This window comes from Corticium candelabrum, chromosome 10, assembly GCF_963422355.1.
Source record: "Corticium candelabrum chromosome 10, ooCorCand1.1, whole genome shotgun sequence".
NCBI lineage: Eukaryota > Metazoa > Porifera > Homoscleromorpha > Homosclerophorida > Plakinidae > Corticium > Corticium candelabrum.
Window position 1 is genome coordinate 997,653 of NC_085094.1, and position 21,865 is coordinate 1,019,517.

General features: G+C 37.9%; 1 protein-coding gene across 5 annotated transcripts; it reads left to right on the forward strand.

Annotated features, from left to right (window-relative positions):
* Positions 1 to 818: 818 nt before the first annotated feature.
* On the forward strand, positions 819 to 21,254 carry LOC134186261 (nardilysin-like). Of its 5 annotated transcripts, XR_009970940.1 has the most exons (42): positions 819 to 1,077; positions 1,138 to 1,318; positions 1,384 to 1,465; positions 1,526 to 1,626; positions 1,689 to 1,741; positions 1,983 to 2,056; positions 3,318 to 3,413; positions 3,468 to 3,505; positions 3,563 to 3,647; positions 3,715 to 3,772; positions 3,832 to 3,871; positions 4,515 to 4,548; positions 4,611 to 4,680; positions 4,742 to 4,819; positions 4,886 to 4,979; positions 5,048 to 5,074; positions 5,135 to 5,248; positions 5,305 to 5,349; positions 5,409 to 5,468; positions 10,667 to 10,793; positions 10,855 to 10,887; positions 10,943 to 10,993; positions 11,047 to 11,087; positions 11,138 to 11,213; positions 11,969 to 12,020; positions 12,082 to 12,165; positions 12,224 to 12,290; positions 12,352 to 12,423; positions 12,603 to 12,658; positions 12,716 to 12,806; positions 12,865 to 12,933; positions 12,997 to 13,028; positions 13,084 to 13,132; positions 17,119 to 17,214; positions 17,268 to 17,315; positions 17,382 to 17,434; positions 17,497 to 17,580; positions 17,637 to 17,727; positions 17,789 to 17,905; positions 18,828 to 18,923; positions 18,992 to 19,128; positions 20,905 to 21,036. XR_009970940.1 is itself a non-coding variant. In XM_062654176.1 (41 exons), exons 1-41 carry the CDS (start codon positions 1,028 to 1,030, stop codon positions 21,160 to 21,162), a joined length of 3,123 nt encoding a protein of 1,040 aa, XP_062510160.1. In that variant the 5' UTR covers positions 825 to 1,027; the 3' UTR covers positions 21,163 to 21,254. The 5 variants fall into 5 exon arrangements, 3 of the variants coding, with proteins under 3 accessions (XP_062510162.1, XP_062510160.1, XP_062510161.1); XM_062654176.1 differs by lacking the exon at positions 18,992 to 19,128 and having other exon boundaries at positions 825 to 1,077; positions 20,905 to 21,254; XM_062654177.1 differs by lacking the exons at positions 819 to 1,077; positions 1,138 to 1,318; positions 1,384 to 1,465; ... (1 more) ...; positions 1,689 to 1,741; positions 18,992 to 19,128 and having other exon boundaries at positions 1,999 to 2,061; positions 20,905 to 21,254.
* Positions 21,255 to 21,865: the final 611 nt, after the last annotated feature.

Sequence of the window (21,865 nt, forward strand, 5' to 3'; positions counted from 1 at the left end):
AGACTAGTGAGCTGTAACTGGATTTGCAATTCTCCTTTCGGATGTTTCAACTTCTAATCGACTCTGACAAGACCATTACATTCTATTAACTGACGGAACATATTCATTGACCGGTATTCCTGATAGTTTTCATTTTCCCTGTCTTTAGTCTTGTCAATTTGTGGATTGTAAAATTGCAAAGCGCTGTCTAGCTAAGCGAGGAAGTAAGGCGGGAGAGCTAGCAGCAAGGTGTTCTGTGGCTGTAGTCTGTCAGTTGTAGCTCGGCTTCTCTCGTTTCCAGTCAACGTCGCTGCGTGTGCCCTAACATGTCGATGTCACACTCTAAAGGCGCGCTCTGATCGAAAACAATTCTATAGACGAAAACTTTACAAAGTGCTACAGATCGCGGTACTTTTGCCGAAAATTTAACACGTTGTGTTGTGCCCGCTAGATGTTGCATCCGGAACCTGCCAGACCGTGTTACTGAGATGCGTTGACTGAACGCGAAAGCTCCGTAACTGTACCAGTTCGTGATGGTGTGAGAGTTTCGCACATTTGTCGACATTAGCGTTTCATGTCTAGGAATTACGGTTTGCATGGAAATTCAGTGCCAGAAGAGAATTCCGCCGGTGTCTCCCTCGTTCAACTTAGCATTTGTAGCTTCTACTCGGGTGGTCTCAAACGGTCTCACAGTGGGATTCTCTGTAGAGATAGCGTACACCACAACGGTCAGTGGACTAAGGTGGCCGGAAGAAGATAGGTGATAAAGCATCTGGCACATGTACTGCACAAGAAAGACCAAACAAAACTCTACCCTACACAACGCTTCCTCCATGTCATTGCCCTGCGGTACCTGTACACTAGCTAGCAATCCTAAAATTTTATCAAAGAAATGATGTTTTACTTTTCAAAAGTTGAACAGTGATGAATATGTAGTAGACAGCAATAGGTTTTGTATATCAATCAACGTATCTCAAGAGACGCATTGCCTGGAGTCCGAGTCTTGGACGTACATCCGGGATGTAGACGTGACTACTGACACTTTTCTATGAACTCACTTGACGTTGTGAAATCCCCGAGAGATCGGCGAGAATACCGGTAATTACTTTATTGGAGTAAATGATTTACATTAAGACGAGTTGTAGGATACCTTTCTAGATGCGTTTTCTTGGAGAACGGACTGACTGTTCTGCTCGTAACTGATGGTCACGTGACTACCCTCGACAGTGAAGACGGGGAAGCTACTTCCTCATCCGGTGAAGACCCTGAAACGCCTGATAATGAAAGTGACAATGCAAGTGAACTAGGAGAAGGCAATACGCAAGCAACCCTGAAAATGGTAGTTGTCTAGCTAGGCTGCAGATTTTGCTCTGGTAGACGTTTTGATCTATGACATATGTATAGGCTGCAGCTGCACTTTGCGTTGGCGTTGGGAGTTTCTCTGATCCTGATGAAATACCTGGATTAGCTCATCTCGTTGAGCACAGTATACTTACTGATTGTATAAACTCATCTAGTCATCAGCTGACAAAACACTGTTTTGCAGTGTTGTTTATGGGATCCAAGAAATACCCAACAGAAAATGAATTTGATTCTTTTCTTAAGAAGTATGGGGGACAGTCTAATGCTTCCACAGACTGTGAACGGGTCATCATTGAATGATTCAGTTAGCCAACTGGCACAGAGTGGTTGATAGAATTTGTATCTAGACCATCTTTCACTTTGAAGTAAGAAGAGAACACTACAGGGAAGCTTTGGACAGGTTCACTCATTGTGTGTGTGTGTGTGTGTGTGTGTGTGTGTGTGTGTGTGTGTGTGTGTGTGTGTGTGTGTGTGTGTGTGTGTGTGTGTGTGTGTGTGTGGATGTGTGAGTGTGTGTGTGTGTGTGTGTGTGTGTGTGTGTGTGTGTGTGTGTGTGTGTGTGTGCACTTGAACCTGTGGTACGTGTCTACACTGTGCATCTTCTATGGTTTGAGACTCTGATTTATGCTGTTTTACATTAGATTTGCTCAATTCTTTGTGTCTCCATTATTGAACAAGGACAGCATTAAGAGGGAAATCCAGGCAGTAGACAGTGGTGAGGCACGTTTGGTTCTGACTATTAGTTCTGGTGATGTAAGATACTTTGTTTACAATTAAATAGTAAGTAGTGTAATCACTAAAATGGTTAATTCTACCTCAAGTGGCTCTTCTTTTGTGTGGTCAGTAGAATTTGTAAACTGTGTGGGTATTATAGTCCCCTAAGGCTGAGGTTAGCAGGTGAAACCTTTCCAACACCATAGCTCTTTACTTACATGGTTGCATAATTGTGGGTATCTCTTTTGTCTACTGTGGAAAAGGCATGACTAGGGGCTCTTGAATCCGTATGCTGGTTTAACTATAATCATCTCCCGCCTAACAATCATGTTTAGACCCAATGATTATTTAATATTCTTTTTTGGCAGCCGCAGGTGGTAAGTTAGTTCTATGGTATTACTATGGCAGCCAGGGCTGCATCATTGCTTTATTAATATAAGCTGATAGAAGAAGAGTTAAGTGAATATTGTTGTTACTAAGGTAGGAGGATATTATGACTACAACATGCTTAAGGACACAGTCAAGCACCAATGAGGAAAACTAGAAATTGAAGAGTGTGATTTTGAACTGTGTTGCTACTGGAAACACTTTATGGATGCTTGGGAGGTGATGAGACCACTAACTTGTTGTTTTTTAGAATGTGCAGACACAGGTGATTAGGAAGGCATGATGGTTATGCTAGGTAATCAAGAAGGCAGGCTCTGTTGTATTCCAACTTCATTCCTCAGAGTGCTTGGACTGGTGTGGTTTGTTCATTATGGTAGGCAGATTAATCTATTGCTTGTTTCGACCACAGGAATCAGAAAGAAATGTTGAAAATTTGCTTTTGTTTGAGGTTCAACCAAGTGTTTCCTGAAAAATGAGTTTGAATTGCAAGCCTGTCATACTGACGTAATGTTTTTTTGCACAAGCATGGAGTCACAACATTGTAAATCTTTATGACTGCTGAAGCCTCTTCGACAGTATATCATTGTTGAAGCCACTTCTTGTTTCTTTAGTACACAATCTATTTATGCTGTTGTAATTTACTCTCAGAGTGAATTTACCATGTTCTGTATCAATCATGTAACTATTGCACCAGCTAGCCAGCTTTTTGATTAATAGATGCATGTAACACGTGTAGTGGGTGTGTCTTATACTAATTATACTGGCAACTAATTTCATGGTTTGTTATAAGTCACTTGTTATTAGTATAACCTAATGATTTATGTGTTGCCATGGTGTAGTTGTGTGTAACATTCTTCTCTTTATTGTGTGTTTAGAATTTCAAATGAGTTCTCAGTCAGACACTGCAAGGAAACTACAAGTTTTATCTAAGCAAAGTCACCAATGCAATCCATTCTCTAAATTTCTCTGGGGTAAATTCAGAGAAAGATATGAGTAAAGAAATGAACTAACTTTGGTTGTGACAGGGAATGCTGAAACACTGTTATTCTTACCTGCAAAACAAGTCAAATGAAACGTGTGCATACTGTGAGTTGCATTGTTGATTAAGTGTAATGTTTAGGCTTTGGATGTTTATGCTCATGTTCAAGACTTTTATGCTCGTTTTTATTCAGCACACTACATGACTCTGGTGGTTTTCTCAGGAGGTTGAGTTAAATAGCGTAGTATGCTTTACAGACACTGTCGTTGCTGATTAATAGACTTTTCTGTTAGAGACACTGGACACTTTGGAGAGCTGGGTGAATGAAGCTTTCTCATCTATTCCTAATAAGTAATTTAGCTTTCAAGCTAGAAGAATGTAGTTTGCTGTGACAAATTTGGTTTACATAGTGGCCTACGTCAGCCATCGTTCAGAGATGATTTGGTTGATGTAAGACGTTTTGTCATAAATAGATCTTAATTAATATGCGTATAAGAGTTTGAGAGTTAAGTGTAACCTGTTAGCTCAACAATATAATAATTGTTAAAGCATTGTAATGTTCCCAAGCTAAGCTGCCTTTAATTTTTTGTTTATTTTATTTTTAATTTACAGCAGTGTTTATTAGTATTAAACATATTAAAGTATTGATACTATTCAACAGTTTCTAGGTAGTAATTAGATTGTGAAGATGTGTCAGGCAGTTGATTTTAGTGCTTTGCTTTAGTCTTTAAAATAGATGCCTTGATTTAGTATTACTATGTATAATTTACAGTGTTATTTGAGTTTTTTCGGTGTAAAGTTTGGATGAATACGCAGTTAGTTTTCATGTGGCTATACATCATGAAAATACTAAAGTTGACTTGCTGTTCTAAGTACTGAAGATACAATTTTGAATTATGAGCACTGCTACTTGTTTTATATTTGTTCACACGTGATAGTTGATGAATAAATGTGAATGTGAAGCAAACCTATGTAAATAAAAAGATGCTGGAGTTTGAGATTTACAAGATTTTGGTATACCGTTTTGCTTTAGCTGTACAGATACTTTATATGACTTGGATTGCAACTGTAATTACTTGTTTATTTCTCATAGTTGCCATTTGAAACCTTTCATCATTTAGTTAAAGGTGGAGTTGTAGTATTGCCGCAGCATACATATTGCCTAACGCCATTGTGCTTTCATTGGTAGTAAGGTCTGTTAAAGAAGTTAATCAAGTGGACATTGTATGGCAGCTACCTTGTTTGCACCACATGTACAGGTGATATGACATCAAATAATTTTGACGGCAAGCACCAATAGTGAACTAGTATGTGCAACAGGTGTAAGCCAATGCATTATGTGGGGTGGCTTCTTGGCCATGAAGGACCGGGATCAGTGCTGTCTCTCTTGAAACAAAAGTTCAGCAGCAGAAGCAATCATAATCATGCTATAGGAACTGACTTAGGTTATTGACATTTGTTCAGAGGTTGGGCATTGGAGATTGTGGCAGGCAATGGAGAGGAGGGCTATGAGTATAACACCAACTTCAGTCTATTTACTTGTAGCATTATTTTGACAGTAGGTGATCACTTAATGTTGCCACTTTATGCACACTAATTTTACTTTACTTTTTGTATTATGAATAGGAAGAAGGATTTACAAATGTTTTTGAGGTATAGAATTGTTTGGCTAAATGATGTTGCACTGAACAATGTGGATGCTGTCTGTTGTAGTGCTGTACTGTTGTTTTCCAATATTTGAAAATGTTACGTTGTTATGGTCCACAGCAACGTATATTTGATGAGCTGAAAACAATAGAAGAAATTGAATTTCAGTTTCAAGAAGAGGTCAGGAAATTATGTCTTCTGAGTAATGCTTGTCATAGTGTCATTGTGGCATATAGATGGAGCCTGTAGACTATGTGGTTGAAATTGTTGAGAATATGCAGGTACAACACATTTTATTGCTTTTCTAGTCATCGAGTATTTCATTATGTCATACTTGTAGCTTTTTTCTCCATGTGAATATTTGACTGGTGCCAGCCTTATGTTTGAGTTTAATGAACAGGTAAGTGTTTGACTGTGCCACCAGGTATACATAAATTTCTAAAGTCTGAGTGAAACAAATGTTTGCATCACCTGTAATAATCAGTATCACAGAATCAACTTGTTAGTGAATCTGATTACTGCAGACTGGAAGTTTTTTGGAAGTTTTACTCAATAATGACCTTTGCCAAATGATCTTTATGTTCTCGTTTTGACCTTCATAGCTTGGAAGTCTAACTTTACATAAAGAATCTTTAATCAATATGAATAGGCGAAATCTTGAAGTACGAGATCTGGAAAATAAGCATTGATGACTCAAGAAGAGTGGTCATGATAACTGTGTTGTTATTATTGATTAAAGAAGCAATTATGCTGGATGTAAGTTGTTTTACAAAGGAAACAATGATTGTTTCTGGTTGGTAATGTTGGGTGGTGCAGCTTAACAGATCCTCACTGATGGGCTCTATTCTGTAGTTGAATATCCTTGTTTTGTATTATTAGTATGAGGCATTTTGGAGTGTAAATTTTGTCGTGAAGTGTTTATATGTACTGCTGTTTGCTATATTACGAATGCATGATGCATGTCATTTACTTGACAATCTTCTTTAGCTAATAATTTCAGTTAATATAAGATGTAAAAAGCAAATGCTGTATAATTATATATATATATATATATTATGTTTAAGTTAATTAACAGATCATTCTATTTGACAATTGTTGTGAAATAATAATTAGCAGTATATGTCATTAATTGGTACTAGTCAAGAGTGAACCCGAAATGCAACAAACGAACTTAGCATATTGAATTCAAACATTCATGGACTTTTACCTAGTTCCATAGCTTAGCTTGCATATGCTATGGTAAAAGCACTTAATTAAGTTAAGAGGCGCACCTGTGAGAGGTTATGCTAGTCTTTCCATTTATGGTTACACAAGCTTACCTTATTTTACTATTATTTACATCCACCTGACAATGTTAAGTAATGCATGGGAGTCTTAGTGGCTGCACAACATGAGTCATCCCAGCTTAGTAAAATTTGGTGACAGTTTGTCTCCTGGGTTGTTTGGGATCAGGATGAAGTGATTGACAGCATATATCTTCCAGCTAAAACAAGAGCAGAGTGTTGAAAACAGTTGACAATGTGATCTGAAGACCAGGGTGCCTACACAGGTGTTTCAACTCAGTGCATTGTGTCAGGTATGAAACAGCTACAAGCAGTCACACATGACTTTCTGACAAAAATTTAGTAGAATAACTTTACAAATTAATGCAATTCTTGTCAATTACATTGTAAAATTGAAGGGGAGGGGCTGGGGTGTCGGCTGGGGTGGCAGCCAAGGGTTGTCCCAGCATGGTGGAAATTTTATGACCACGCCCACTCTAAATTTTATGGTGGCACCCTTGAAAAGGTTTGGTGCAGGTTTACTTACTGAGATGCTTTGTGTCACAGGATGCTCAGGCACAAAAGGAACAAAATGGTATCTGTCTGACTTAAAATTATTTACAGTAGTTCATGGTGCTTGACCACATGATAGCTATATTAACCGGGGGAGGGGGGGGGGAGAATTCCAAACCTCAAGAAGTTGAGAGCCCAGATATCTACCGACCGCGTTTGTTATTTAAATACGTATATCTATATTTTAAGGAGAGCTGTCTGTCTGTGTGTTTATCCGTCCATAGGAGAGGATCTCAAGATGGCGAGTCTGATCTCCATCGAATTTGACTTGCACACGCCAAATCCATCCAGGTCGAAAGTGAGATTGTTGTCATCTTTCGGACTTTTCTTGCAATAACGCGATTTTCTGTCAATGGAACCCGCCTCCACATGCGTGAATATATCTCTGGAACGGCGCATCGGATCTCCACTGAATTTACACTGCCCGTTCCTTATGTTGGACGACGGTACGCGTGGAGTGCGTCATTTATTGCGGTAACGTCGAAAAAGGAAGAAATTTTTTGTATATCCGGGTCTTGGAAACGCGTACAGTACATTTGTTTGCTCGTTGACTCCCATCAAAGAGTTGCCACCTTCTATATGCCTGTTTCCTGCAACGCCAGCAATGTCTTTGAAGTGACGATAGGAAGGGAATGTCGAACTAGACCTTTTTATGTAGGTCTCGCATACAACGTTTTGATCTTTTCGTCATAGGTCACATTCTGTCGACATCATGGCACTTCTGCGAGCAAGAAGAGACTCGCTAGAAATCTTGAAAACAGTGTAATGTTTTCTTAATGTCTTAGAAATTGTACAATGCATAGAACTATGCACGGGCAAGTGGGAGCTTGGCCTAGACTCCATCTTAACATATTGTGATCTGTGGCATCTTTAGTTGGATCGAACCCGCCTCCACTCGAACTTGGGATCTTCACCGAATTTGAGCTGTCTGTTTCTGACATGGGATGGTACGCACGAAGCGTGTCGTTTATTATGGGGAAGTTGAAAAAGCAAGATATTATTGCATGTATTCGGGTCTTTAAATTTTGAATTGTCTTCAACGGGATATTAACTAGTAATCTATAAATGCAATGAGCTCAGGCAAAGAATGAGATCTGTAACGGCATATATTCTACTTTGAGGTATACCGTATAACCGGTTATTTCTGCGATCATGATATTTCTGTGAATTCTGCGAAGACATTCACGAAGCGCACAAATAAAATTCGCAGATATTTAGATCGCTCTGTTTAAACCTATCATCGGTGTCCCAGGAAGTCACTGTTTTGAGACATGTACATGTGTACAATGTTACATGTGGACCAGTAACTGTCTCCCGGGTTAGAATGCAGAAAATTAATTCGCAGTAATTAATTAAAACGTTTGTCTAAGTTCTCAAATCGCAGAAATTTAAGACTGCAGAAATAACTGGTTATAGGGTAATCACTTTCAGAACGGGATATCATTGAAAGGGATATCATTGAACAGGATATAACTCTGAATGAAATTCTTCATGAGAATTCTGTCCCGCTGCTAATTAATTCTTCAGAACGAAGTAAAAATGCATGTGAACGAGATATGCTTAATGCTAAATTGTCAGAAGGGGATACTCATGCAACAACATAAATTTCCATATAACATTAAATTAATTAACTTTATGAAAATTCTGTCTGTGGCTGCTAATTCTGTGAATGAGATGTACTTCATGAATGCATACAATGATAAATTAATTTACTAACAATTAATAATCTAATCTGCTCATGCTGAAAAGGGGACAGTGAGCTAGTGCGTAATCTAATCTGCCCATGGGGAGAAGGGGCCAGTGAGCTAGTCATATATACATGTAGCTGCCTAGATTCTCTTGTTAAGAATACTATACCAACAGGTAAGGACTTAATTTTATACCATATGGCAGTCTTGGCCTTAATTGGTCTTATCTTCCAACCAAGCATCCCAGGGACTACTTGTTAGCCTCGACAGCTTTCCATTGTGCAAAGTACATGTCCATTGTCGTCATAGTTAATCACTACCTACTCCTGCAGAAAAGCACGACGGCCTGGACCAAGTGGAAACCAAGACATGGCTGAGCGGTGTGCCATTTGTATGCTGGGTACAACCCGCAAGCAGTAATGTTGAACTTGAAATGTTGGTTGCTTGTGTAACAATTAATGGTTGAGGTTTGCACAGTTAAGTATGAAGATGAAGGTATACTGGGGGATTGGGAATTGAAGGACGTGGCAAGCTTACAAAAATCTAGTTAAGGCCAAGTCAACTAAATATATTGATTATTATCCAGATTCTTAAAATTGGTACAGACAGATGGATTTTATATTTATTTTTAGTATCTATTTAATATGTATGTTATGTGCAAATCATGGATATGGACAAACCTTGGAGGTCTAGTTTTTTCAGGTAATTTTAGGGTTGGGATTAAGGTTAGGGTTGAGGTAAGGGTTATTGTTAGGGTTAGGAATCTACGGGTTTGTATTGGCGATCCATGGTTTGTGCAGATATAGTTCATGAATGTATACACGATAAATTAATAACTAACAACTAATAATAACAATAATAACAATAGAAATTTACTAACATTAGTAATATTAATAGCTATTCTGCTCGTGCAGAGTACAGGATGGTGGGCTAGTTCATTTATAAATGTGATGTAGGCAAGTGTGAGTTGTAAATACCTGTGTGGAGTTATTAAAGTATGAAAGAGCATGCGCCAGCTTTGCTTGAATTATAATTATTACACGGTGACCATCATGTTAATTTTTTGTGTACTTTTTCAATCTCTCCTTTCATGCATGTGGCTGCTGGTTGCTACGGAACTGTCTAGCTTCGTGATGCAGAACTCAATGTATTGCCCAAGCGATCTTCCCAACAGGAGTACTCTAGATAAGGCAAAGTCAATTAAATAGATTATCATTGCCATCCGTCCCCAGTTCGGAGGCCGTCCGGTAGATTTGATTTTATGCACATGCTCAAAGCAGAATTCTGCGTCAGTAGCTAGAGAAGTAGCATGGTAATGTGCACTACGATGGTAATGCCAACTGAGTCATGCCTTAATTAACTAATGTGTGGTGAAGATATCAACTGTGTCGGCCTAAACATCTATGGATGTGTTAGAGCATATTGTTATCCATGAAGTTTGTAATTAATACAATTATGCTCATTAGGATTCTCGTTTGCTAAACAAATGATGACTTTTTTCTTGTACAGTTGTAGCTTTCTGTCTCTTACTGACTAGTATGCAAGAAAGCTGAAAATGGTATTATTTTGATTTTATCATTATATATGACCTAGGACAGAGAGTATGTGTACAGTTTGTATCTAACTAGTTAATTTTTGTAGGCATTGTTGTTTCTTCCGAGGTAACTTCATGAATATAGGAATGATTACTTATAAAGACAGGATTACTTACAGGAGTACAATAGCTTGTACCATAGGCAGCTAGCTAAAAAAATAGACTTTTATTTGTGTGTTGTTATAAGTTTGCTTGCAGAAGTAATAGCAGGTTGTTAGTGCTGCTGTTGTTGGTATTATACAGTAATTCATTGGGTTTATTGCAAAAACCAAGTCTTTTTGGCAGAAACAGGACACATTTCATATTAAAGTGCATGTTGGTTTAGCATATATTGAGCTGTTAGCTAACTACCTTGTCATTTATACAATGTAGATGGTTCAGCATTTTACTGATTGCATGTGAAGCATAAACATTATTGTTGGACTTAGTACTTGTTCAGGTGAAGTTGTTGTCGTATGACAATTTGTTTCTTGTTATGTAGATGATTTGTGAAATTCAGAATGCTTTGTTGCCAAGTTCTGCAAACATAACAATCTTGTCTCATAATTTTTCTCATCGTGAGTTGACTGATGTGGAGCCTTGGTTTCAAACGCCATTTGTAATAGAAGGTTGAGTTTCTTTAGTTGTTTCTAATGGATTTCTTGGTACTTGAGTTTCTTTATTGTGTAGCAATCCCAAAAGAATTTGATGAGGCTTGGAGCAGTAAGTTTGTCTTTTGATTATCTTTGAAGTGATCGCTGTAATTTTCTATTTCCAGAGTTGGATCTTTATCCTGGACTTCACTTTCCAGCTCCAAACAGATTTATTGGTATGAAAGTTTCTTGTGTGATCAGTCTATGTGTTTAACATAGTTTGTTGTAGCCACAAGCTTTGATCTTAAATCATCTGATTCTGATTCATTTGTATGTCTTTTTAATGAGTGTGGACTCTTTGTAATTTGTCTGTGTAATAGGAACCAGAGCTAATTTACAAAACAGACACTTGCAAGTTATGGTTCATGAAAGACTCTAAGTTTCATATGCCCAAAGGTGAGTATTTTGCTGACTATTAAAAAGAGCCATTTCGAAAGTTTGCAGTTTCTTTTCAAGCGTAATAAAACTCGTTTGGACAGAAGAGGGGTTTGGCTGATATTTCAGACGATTTCCCTTTCGTTGTGTGTGATTGCTAGTCATTAAGCATAGAAGTGTGCATAATGTATTGATATGCGTATGTACTGCATGCATGTGCAGTGAATTTTTATAGTACACGATTGAGCAAAGCATGTGTGGTTCAGGTTGTGGCAGAGGTCATGCGTACTTGATTTTAGGTGTGCAGCTGACCTCACATACTCTTGTGATCTCATGGGTAGATTTACAGAGTGAGCAATTGCATGTAGTTGCTAGTAAGTATTACAGTCTCACCTGGAAGTATGACGTGGCGGTAGAGGGTCAGAGAGAGTAGTAAGTAATACTGTATGTGTATATGCATCTGCACTTGTTGGCAAGTCGGTTGCTTTGTATTACCTTGCTTGCACTCTAAATATATATATATTACATACGTACATCTGGAAGGAAGCATTTAGCTTATTCGTAATAGATTCATTGTGCTGACCTTTTGTTTACCTTATAAGTCATTGCTGCAGGATCTGCTCTATAATTCTCACTCAATGCTTATTTTGCTTTGCTTTCGAATAATTTTTTTAATATAAGCACGATACAAAAAAGTAGAACAGACAATTGGAATCTGTGTTGTGGAATCTGAATTTCATGATGTTCAGGTTTAGTTACTGTTTGTTTTACTGTAGCTTATATATTTTTGAATATTCTGTCACCTCTTGTTAGGAGAAGCCCAGTGACGTTAGTATTCTTATTTGTATCAGTGTTTCATGTGAATGAATGGACTGTTTCTACTTTAAAGGACTGCAATGATTGACTTGTTTTTGTGCATTCTTGAACACAATCTTAAGGAAACTGCATATGATGCCGATGTTGCTCAATTTAGGTAATATGGGGAAATGGTATGGTTGAATTGTGAAATATGTAAGTGCATTCTTTTCTAGCTACGGATTTGCAGAACATGAAAATGGCCTTGTTCTAAAAATGAATGGGTTTAGCGATAAATTAGCAGTATGTGATGAAGAATGCATTATACTTGATTGGGAATATAGAGTTGTTCACTGTGATTTAGCTGTTGTTTGACACAATAACAGACTTCTTTACACATTTCACATGTAACATGAAGGACTTCAGTGTGATAAAGGTGCTCTACTCGTCAATGAGACTAACAGTCACTTCTCTGTTGGTTATATGTGTGTTGTGGGTGTGATTGTGATTGCCTGTGTAGCTAATTGTTGTAATTGGTTAAGGCTGTGTAAGTAGTAGACACTTGCTTTTGTGTGATGTACATTTGCCTTTATAATTTGTGATATTTCTGTGAAGGCACAAGTAAGCAAGAATTACTATAATCATCAACTGAATCCAATGAAACTGTCAAAGTGTTGATATATATTTTTCTGGAAGTGATTGATGATTTTCATAGTGTGCTGATTTAGAGGTTCTCGGTTAAAAATTTTGCAACAGGTGAAATGGCTTGCATGTGACAGACTTGCTGTAATTGATTCCATTTCCTTGAAGCAACTGGAGGTATTGTACGTTATTGTCTTGATTTGCATTTATTTTGCATTTTCACATGTGTTTGTAGATGTTTGTACAAGATTTCAAGGCATACTCATTTATTGAAGGGTTGGTAGAAGGAAACATGACACAAGTTGTAAGTTGCTTATGTGATTTTTCTAATTACTGTGTCGAATGATTTTGCTTTGAGTGATTTTAGGAATCAGTTGAACTAATTGAGACTTTACACAAGTACTATTTGTAAGCACGTGTATTTCATGTCAATTAGCAGTTCCCTTTGGTGCAGAAAATTGAAGCTGAAGCCACTTTCAAAGTCACAGTTGTCGCAGTTGTCAGTAAGAGCTATGCTAGAATTTTGTTCATATAACTTTGTTGTTGTAGTGATTGCATGTATGACTTGTTGGTTGGATAGGTTAGTCATTGTGTGCATTTATTTACCCATTCATTCACTAATTCGTTTGGCAGTTTGTCATTTGTCGTCATCTTTTATCATTGTGTTTAGTTGTATGTTTGTCTTAGTACACAAACCATAAGGAATGCATGTGGTATTGCAATCCCATCTTATTTGGAAGATAGTTTCTTTATTTCAAGCAAGTTCAAAGAAAGAAAACATCCAATGTTATGTAAGATAATGATAGTTAGCACAAAGGCAAGTATGCCAGGTTAAGAATGACTTTTATATTAGGCTTCTTATGATGCACAAAGTTCAGGTTTCAGCTACTATGTGCACTGCCAAGTTTTTTATATAGTTTGTCTACTATGTTTGCAGGCTGAGATGTGGTATTTAATTTGATCACTTATTGTTCTAAACTAGTCCTTTTTAAGCAGTAAGACAAAAGGCACATTATAACATATTGGGTGGGTGCAATTAGTCTCCTTCTTAGGCATAAACTACCTATTGTGGTAACATGTCTCTCTGATGATCATTTTGGGGCAGTCTAGATCTTCTAGTGCAGTTATAGATGACTGTCTAGGCACTGCAGTCATTTAGGTTCTATCTATGTTATTGTTACAGAAGGAGACAAGGATCTGTGGGAGACCACTACAGTGTAGTTGGCACTATGACTGTTGCAATACAGTAGTTCCCCTCTTGGACGACCACCTCTAAGTTTCCATCAAAGTGGTTTCTCAAAAGGAATGGTCTCTCATCAGGGGAACTGTTTTTGTTGAACTTGTTAATTAAGTTTTGTGCTACATACTGTATTTAGTTTTCTACAGTGCACTGTACAGTACATATACAAACAACAAGAACAAGAACAAGAACAAGAACAACAAACAACAGCACTGAACCACTCCCAAACAGCTCTGTCCAAATCTTCGTAGCACAACTTTCTAACCTTGCTGTACTTCCTCTCTCCTCGACCTCAGGTTTCCCATTGCTGTCTAATGCTCTTTTTGTTCCCTTAATTCCTTGAATTTGTGTCTTAATTACGCCGAGATCTTCAGCGATTGAGCAACACGAACGGCCTTCTTTTATCTTGTCCAGCACAGCTATCCTTTCATGAAGGGCTAGGATCTTGCGTTTTTGAGACGACATTCGACTACTTCTGTACGTACACATGTGACTGTACAGTGCTGTGGTTAATTGTGACGAAATTCATTTTGTTATACATACCTGGATGTATCGGTGCAGTGGCGGAGACAAGCAATGCTAAGTGGTCGCTCAAGGCAGGGACACATGACTACTTTGAGCCTACTTTGGTGGTCGCTGGTCGTGTTAGAGGGGTGGTTGCTGAAGAGGGTTACATGCAATACAAATTTTGTTGGTGCCAAGCCAAACTGGTCGTGAACAAGAGGTGGTCGCTCACGTGGGTGGTCGTCCAAGAGGGGAACTACTGTACCTGATTCTTGATCTAGTCTCTTTTGTGAGCTGCTTTATTCCTGAAACAACTATGTGACCTGTCAAACTGTATGCTTTAGGCAGGGATGCTAAGGACGTAATTACACTATGCAACATATTTACTTGAAGTTGTGGTCCCATGGTATGTATCATGAGGTATTGTTTTTCAATAATATGTACCATGAGCTTTCAAGAAACACCCACAGTTGTGTTTTTGGTGGTAATCGTCTTTCTATGAAGATTGAGAGAGTCAACTGAGAGAAAAGAGTGAATGCTATTGAGAAAGTAGTCTACGTTGGTATCTGATACTGCATTTACCAGTCAAATTCTCACAATTTCTTAATTCTTGGAGCTCTGGGTCTTTCAAGATTCGAGCACTTTGTCATGTGTTCCTGGAAAACTGAGTCACTGCCAGCGTAATGCTGATGTGGCCATGCAGAGTAGACTGAGGTTGTTCTGGATTCTCAATTATGCAAGAGGTGGGTGTTCTGCACATATCTGGGCTATCGAGACCAAACAGAGGCTTGCTTCACGTTTACGTAAGTAGATGTGTTGCACATCTACAGACATCAGTATAATTATATGGAGAAGGATGAAAAGAACTGAACAGGTAGATGTGTTGCAGTGCAAACACAGGTAAGCACTGCACTTGCACAAGTCTTTTGGTGCCAATCTGGCATGCATGTCCACCTTTGTGCTACAGCAGCACCCGGAATTGAGTGAATTCAGCTATAGTAATGATTTTTTTAAACTCTTTAATTTTGACAATCAATTTTCTTTTTCGAATAGTTTGTACTGGAGAACATTAATTCTCTATTCTGAATAATGTGCTTGTCCGAAATAGTTCCATGCATGCTGATACATGTAGAAACTGTAAACCTATAGAAAAATACTGGAAGCATGATACGTGATTTATCATTATGTAGAGAGGCAGACTGGCAGAGCTTGAGCCCTTTGAGAATGCTTTGTACTGAGATGAGCACCTCTCATACTGGTGCCACCTTTATGCTCAAACCTAAAAGGCATATTAAATACTGTTGTTTAAGATTACTATGTATAGTGGGCGAATTGTGTAACTGCAAGCTAATTATTGCATAATCTAATAGGAAACATGATGTTACCTATCGCTCGTCAGTTAGTTGGCATACACGAAAGTGCATACTGTATAAGATGTAATATTGGTGGGAAATTTATTTTGACAGACTGGTGGATTTTCCAGTGACCGCCAATATATAATCCGCAATTAATTTGGTCACCGGGATATGTTGACGTCATCACCCACGTGATCAGGCATCATATGTCAATGGTGGTACATCACGCGGATGAGGCCACAAGATGGTAGGTAATCCCTGCTTGCCGTCTGTTGTGCCTATGAATGAGGCTGTGAGGCTATGGAAGAAGCTGGACTGTCACGTTCATGCTGGTCTTGTTCTTTGCACTGACACTGGAGTTCTTCATCACTAGGCAGTAGTTGGAGACCAGTAAGTTAGGGAAATGTGAGCCGCGAACACAGCTGTCAATCATAAACTTCTCCATGACCACTTATGGTAAGACATATATCAGTTATCAAACAACGATGTCCGATCGCCAAAATAGAATCTGCCAATATGCTTTGTCCCTCAATTTCTTAGCAAACCGCCAATATATATTCTCACCAATGTTTCATCTTGTATGGTAGGGGCAGCTGGGAGTGGTGCTGGTATTGGTACCGTTTTTGGGAGTCTTATTATAGGCTACGCAAGAAATCCATCATTAAAACAACAACTATTTACTTATGCCATATTTGGATTTGCTCTTTCAGAAGCCATGGGTTTATTTTGTTTAATGATGGCATTTTTAATCTTATTTGGACTATAATACCGCTTATAGCGGGTTTGAATTAAGTCCGAGAAGTAAAAATAAGATGTATAAAGTGTAAGAAGCGCCTGAAATAATAAAAGAAAGGCCTATGCTAAGGCACAACATTATAATTGAGCTCTTATCATAATTTTTAGCCCCTGTGACATAGAATAACTTTGCATTTATTGTAACTGGTCATTGATGCATGTGAGATACTGTAACTTAGAACAGGATATAATGTATCCATAACAACTTTTAGACTCTGCTATGTAATGTTAATATTCTAGGTTTAACTTTGCTGAATTCAGTTAAAAGATCAGATTTATTTGTCATTGATAACTCAACTGAGACAGTTGACACAAGTGCTCTATTTATTTTGCCAAGTGTTGTACACATTACCAATATTGATTATGTTAATTAATTGTTAGCATTGTCAAGAACGTGGAAGTGGCAATCAAAGAGGCCACAAAAGGACATTTGTTGGAAGATGTTAAAAGTCTAAGAAGTGGAAATGAATTGATTTTGTGCAATTAAACATAGATGGGCATAGAAATTTGTGTTTTAAATTGGTATGTAGGTGTAATCATACATAGATTAATATGTGATGCCAGCTTTTGTAGTTAATCGGACTACTGTTAACAGAATCGTTGTCTGTTGCTACCAAGGGGTGTTCATGTTCGACATCTAGAAAATATGAATGAAAGTGACATCAACTCAGTGGTGACAAACTACTATCAGGTGTGATAATTGTATTGTGCAAGCCATGGATGTGTATACAGAAATGTGTTTAGATTGGTCTGGGATCTACTGCTAAACTTGTTCTTACTGATCTTCTTGTTGTATGATTGCATATGAATGTTGCTATGTAGTTACATTATACAATACTGCTGATGTGTTTGTAATAGTATCTCATGGAAGAACCATGTTTTGATGTTCTTAGAACACAAGAGCAGCTTGGGTTGCATGCATTATTTGGTTCTGATTGTAAATTTACAGATATTTTGTGTACAACTTATGTAGCTACTCTGCCTTTTGTACTTGTCGGCATACATGCGGTGTTGTGGGTTTGTCTGTTACGGTTTGCACACAAGCTACAAAATTCAGGTGAGCACATTTTATAGAATATTTCAATAACTTATGGAACCAAAGATATCTTCTAGCACAAGCTATGTAGATGAGCGAATCGACAGTTTCTTGAATTTGTTTATTAAACAGCTGAAGGAAATGCCTAATGAGACATTTCAACATCATGTTAGTATTGATATAGAACACTCCGCAAACTGAATATTATTATGATGTCATTGCATTACAGTTGGAAGGATTAGTGCATCTAAAATTACAAGAGGACTTGAATTTAGGTGAAGTAGTGGATCGCCACTGGCCTGAAATACTTGATCAAACCTACCTGTTTGATCGAAGGAAACGAGAAGTGAGTGATAAGGAGTTCTTTGGATCAATTTTTCTTTCTGTAATAACAATAGCTGACTGATTGATTAGAATACTGAAAGATCAGAATATCAATAGGTAGTTTGTGATGGAAAGGCAGCCTGTTATTCAAGAGTTTACCTGTTTGTACCGGTCTACCTGCTTTCTATTGGACTTATTCGTTTTAATTGACATATCACATTTTTTGGCTTTCATAAAATGCACACATTTAGTCTGGATCTTTATCTACATTATCACAGAAAAGATAATGATTGCAGTAGTTTGAAACAAGATTCTAATGCAATGACTACTGCATGAACCAAGGTACTGTAAATTGTTGACGTTCTAGGTAGATAGAGAATTAGTACTCTGATTGAAATGTGATTTAAGGTGCCCATGTGTTTGGCTAAGCGCTGTTCTACTCTGCATGTACACACTTTACAATTTTATGTTGAAAAGCCTTTGCTTGGCTGAATTTACTTTGCATAACTCAATGTGTCAAACACATTTTGGCTTAGTGCATTTTAATGTAGGTCTTTGTAGTGCCTTTGTGAGATATGGCTGTGCTCTGTCTGTTTTAAACACTTGGTTTTAGGTAGATGTTTTCATACACTTATTGCCTAATCTATGATTTGTGCTGTCCACAACACGAAGGACTTTATAGCTGCAATGATTACTGCGTATGTTGTGTGCCTATGCCTGTAAATGCGTGCGCGTGCACACACACACACACACACACACACACACACACACACACACACACACACACACACACACACATACCACCACCACCACCACCACCACCACCACCACCATCACCACACCACATGATGCTGTCACCACAGCCACTATCTTCACTACTCTGCCATGACTGTCTTTCTATTATAATCACGACTATTAATTGACTAATTGATTCTCGTACACAGTCAACTTTTTTGAAAAGTTTGAGTCAAGATGAAGTGATTGAATGGTTTGTTGACTGCATTGCAACTTCTAAATGCAAGAGAAAACTGAGCATTCAGGTTAGTTGCTAACTTTAGTAGCAAGTTTCAAATTGAGATTTATATAAGTATTAGTCATGTGCATACAGCTTGACAGATGCATGGTGTGGCTTGAAAGAGTTATTCTGAGATCAGATTTCTGTGAGCATCGGTGCATGCAGTGAGCAGCCGGTGTGATTGAACATATTGCACTAGTCAATCTGTATGGCAAACTTTGCATTGCAAGGTACTGTACATGTTTCATTAGTAAAGGGACTTCTACTTTTGCTGAAGCCATCATTCAGTAACAGTCAAGAACATAGGCTGTGTCTCCACTTGTTGCTCTTTAAACGTGTTTAACGTTAAACATGTTTAAACTCGAAACATTATTAGCTAGACAGCGTCTCCACTTGTCCATTTTATGTGGGCTATTAAAATAATTATCTGGGACTTTGTTGTACCGCACGAATTCGTTCCTTGTGCACCAGACTGTCAGTTGTCTTCTGGTCGTCTCGAGAACGATCAGAGACACAAGTCTCTGCCTTCCCTAAAATCACTCTCTCCGAACACTCTGCGCCGTCTCTGACATTGCCTAATTCTGTCTTCTTCCAATAGTCTCCAAAGCAAGAGAAAGAACAGTGCGAAAGAACTAACGTCCATTTTTGTGGAACACACATTACTATCACGTGACTGATAAACCTAAAGCTGTTTAGGTTTACAGTTAAACAGGTTTAACACTAGTGGAGACGCGATTATTCTTAAACATGTTCAGACTTAAATAGGTTTAAACATGTTTAAGCCCTAGTGGAGACACGCCTATATTCACTGTGACCAAAACTGAAGGGTTTATTTGGAGCTGAATGATTTCAAAAAAACTGAAAGCCATTGTGGCTCATTTTGTAGGCACATTGAAATGGTGTGTGTGTTTAGATTAACCAAGTAGTAAAGGGAGTGTAGAGGAACCGATTTTGAATTATCTAAAGACTCGGAAACTTTGAGGACATCACATGCATTTGTGTTTGTTTGGATGTTTCAGAACTTGTTGGTACTTTGACCATTTATGCATTAGTTGAGAATGCTTGTTTTGTGACTTGGGAAAATTGTTGTGAATGATTTGAATAATGTCTCAGTATTTTCATGGTGGATAGAGAGGTTGTAATTTTCCATGATCTGTGTTTGGCATTTGATGAATCTGTTTATGATAGTTTTGGTGAAAAGCTATACTACTAGTGTTCACTTGTGGTAAGTAACATCATAGTTTGTAAGTAATTTATACTAGCATTAGAGTAGTGTTGAATCTGTTGACTCTTGCATTTGACAACAACACTTGCTTCTGTGTAGTTTTGGTATTGTCACTTTTTATTTTACTGGCATGAAGTGTTGTAATGGAAATATATCGTATTATTCTGCATACAACAGTAGGGGTCTTATTAGAACATTTGGTACTACGTGTCTGTGTACAGTGTGGTTAGGGAATAGGGTAGAAACTATGGAATTCTCTGGAGGATCAAAGACAAGGGAAGACATCACTGATAGCTACAGTTCTGATGCAAGTTTACAGCATGTGTAACTGATGCGTGAGAGAAGTAGCCAACTAAAAGTTATATGTGGAGGAAGCAACCAAAGCAGCATCAGAAACATGGCTACCAGTGATGTTCTTCTTTGTTTTCGATCCTTAGGGAATAGGGTAGAAGCATACTTCCTAACCACGCTGTACAAAGGTGCATCCTAATTTTTTTTAGTTCTAAAATGTTCTAATAGGAGACCCGTGGTTGCATGCAAGGGAAGGAGGGGCAATACAGTGCTGTCACTGAAGACTAAACAGAATATACTTGGCCGGAAAGTGCAGCTATCATTTCAATTTGTATTTTCAATTTTCTTATATATTCTTATATATATATATTCTTATATTAAGTTTTAGTTAAAAGTTTGTCTGATGTACTTTTTAATTTTAACCAAACTAAAAAATTAAAAAGTGGAATGGCCGGAGAGTGCACTGACCCTGTTACTTTGAATCTTGTAGGTTACTGGTTACACTCAGTCTGTTCAGGATGCAGCAGCAGAATGTAGTGGTCAAGTAGCAGATGGTACCACGATAGCAACTCCAGTAACAGAGATTGCTAATGAACAACAAGAATCTGTGGGAAATGGAAAGAAAATTACAGAGAGTCCACAACATGACAAAAAGAAATTTTGTGAAGTTCTCACCGATGTAATTAATGATGTTTGTGAGTTCAAAAACAAGAACTTTTATTATCCTGTATGGAAGATACAAGCGTAATGTAGAAAAATGTCCTGAACATTCATACTTGTAATCAGTGTTGTTGTCACTCTTTTTGAGGAATACATTCAAGCAGAGTTTTGTGTTTATCATATTCATTCAAGCATGTAAGTTATATGTACTGTAACAGTCACACAATACTGCATAATTATGTTTTTCAGTGGACTTGCTTGCGCAATAGTGGGTCCTGATGTTGCTATGAGCTATCCCAGACTAGAGTAGGAACATCATCTCATTTGTAGACGTGGACTATTGTTAAAAAGTACACTTTTGAAATGTGTAGGGAATATCTTAGCAATTGTGAGGATTTTGTGTGGCAGTTATTCTATGCTTTACTAGCCTCGTACCAAACCCTCTCGCATCGTTGTGCCTGTTGTTGCGTCATATGGGAAGCAGGCATGATGGTGCGAGAGGGTGTGGTACAAGGCAAAGTTTGCACTGACTTTCCTACATTTCTATACTTTGCATGTTTTCTGTTTACTCTTTACTGATACTGTCCGGAATGATAATGTCTATAAGAAGACATAAGTTGTCTTCTTGTTCATGGCAGTTGGCCTTTACTTTTGTCATGGTTTGGTTCTTGTTCTTTTCATCCTGATGATATCGTTGGTGTTTACAAGTTTGTCTGATTTTATTCTTGTATGATTAAGTTGTAATGTTTGCCTGCTACTGCGTGGGACTTGTATTAAGTAGATGTTGGAGG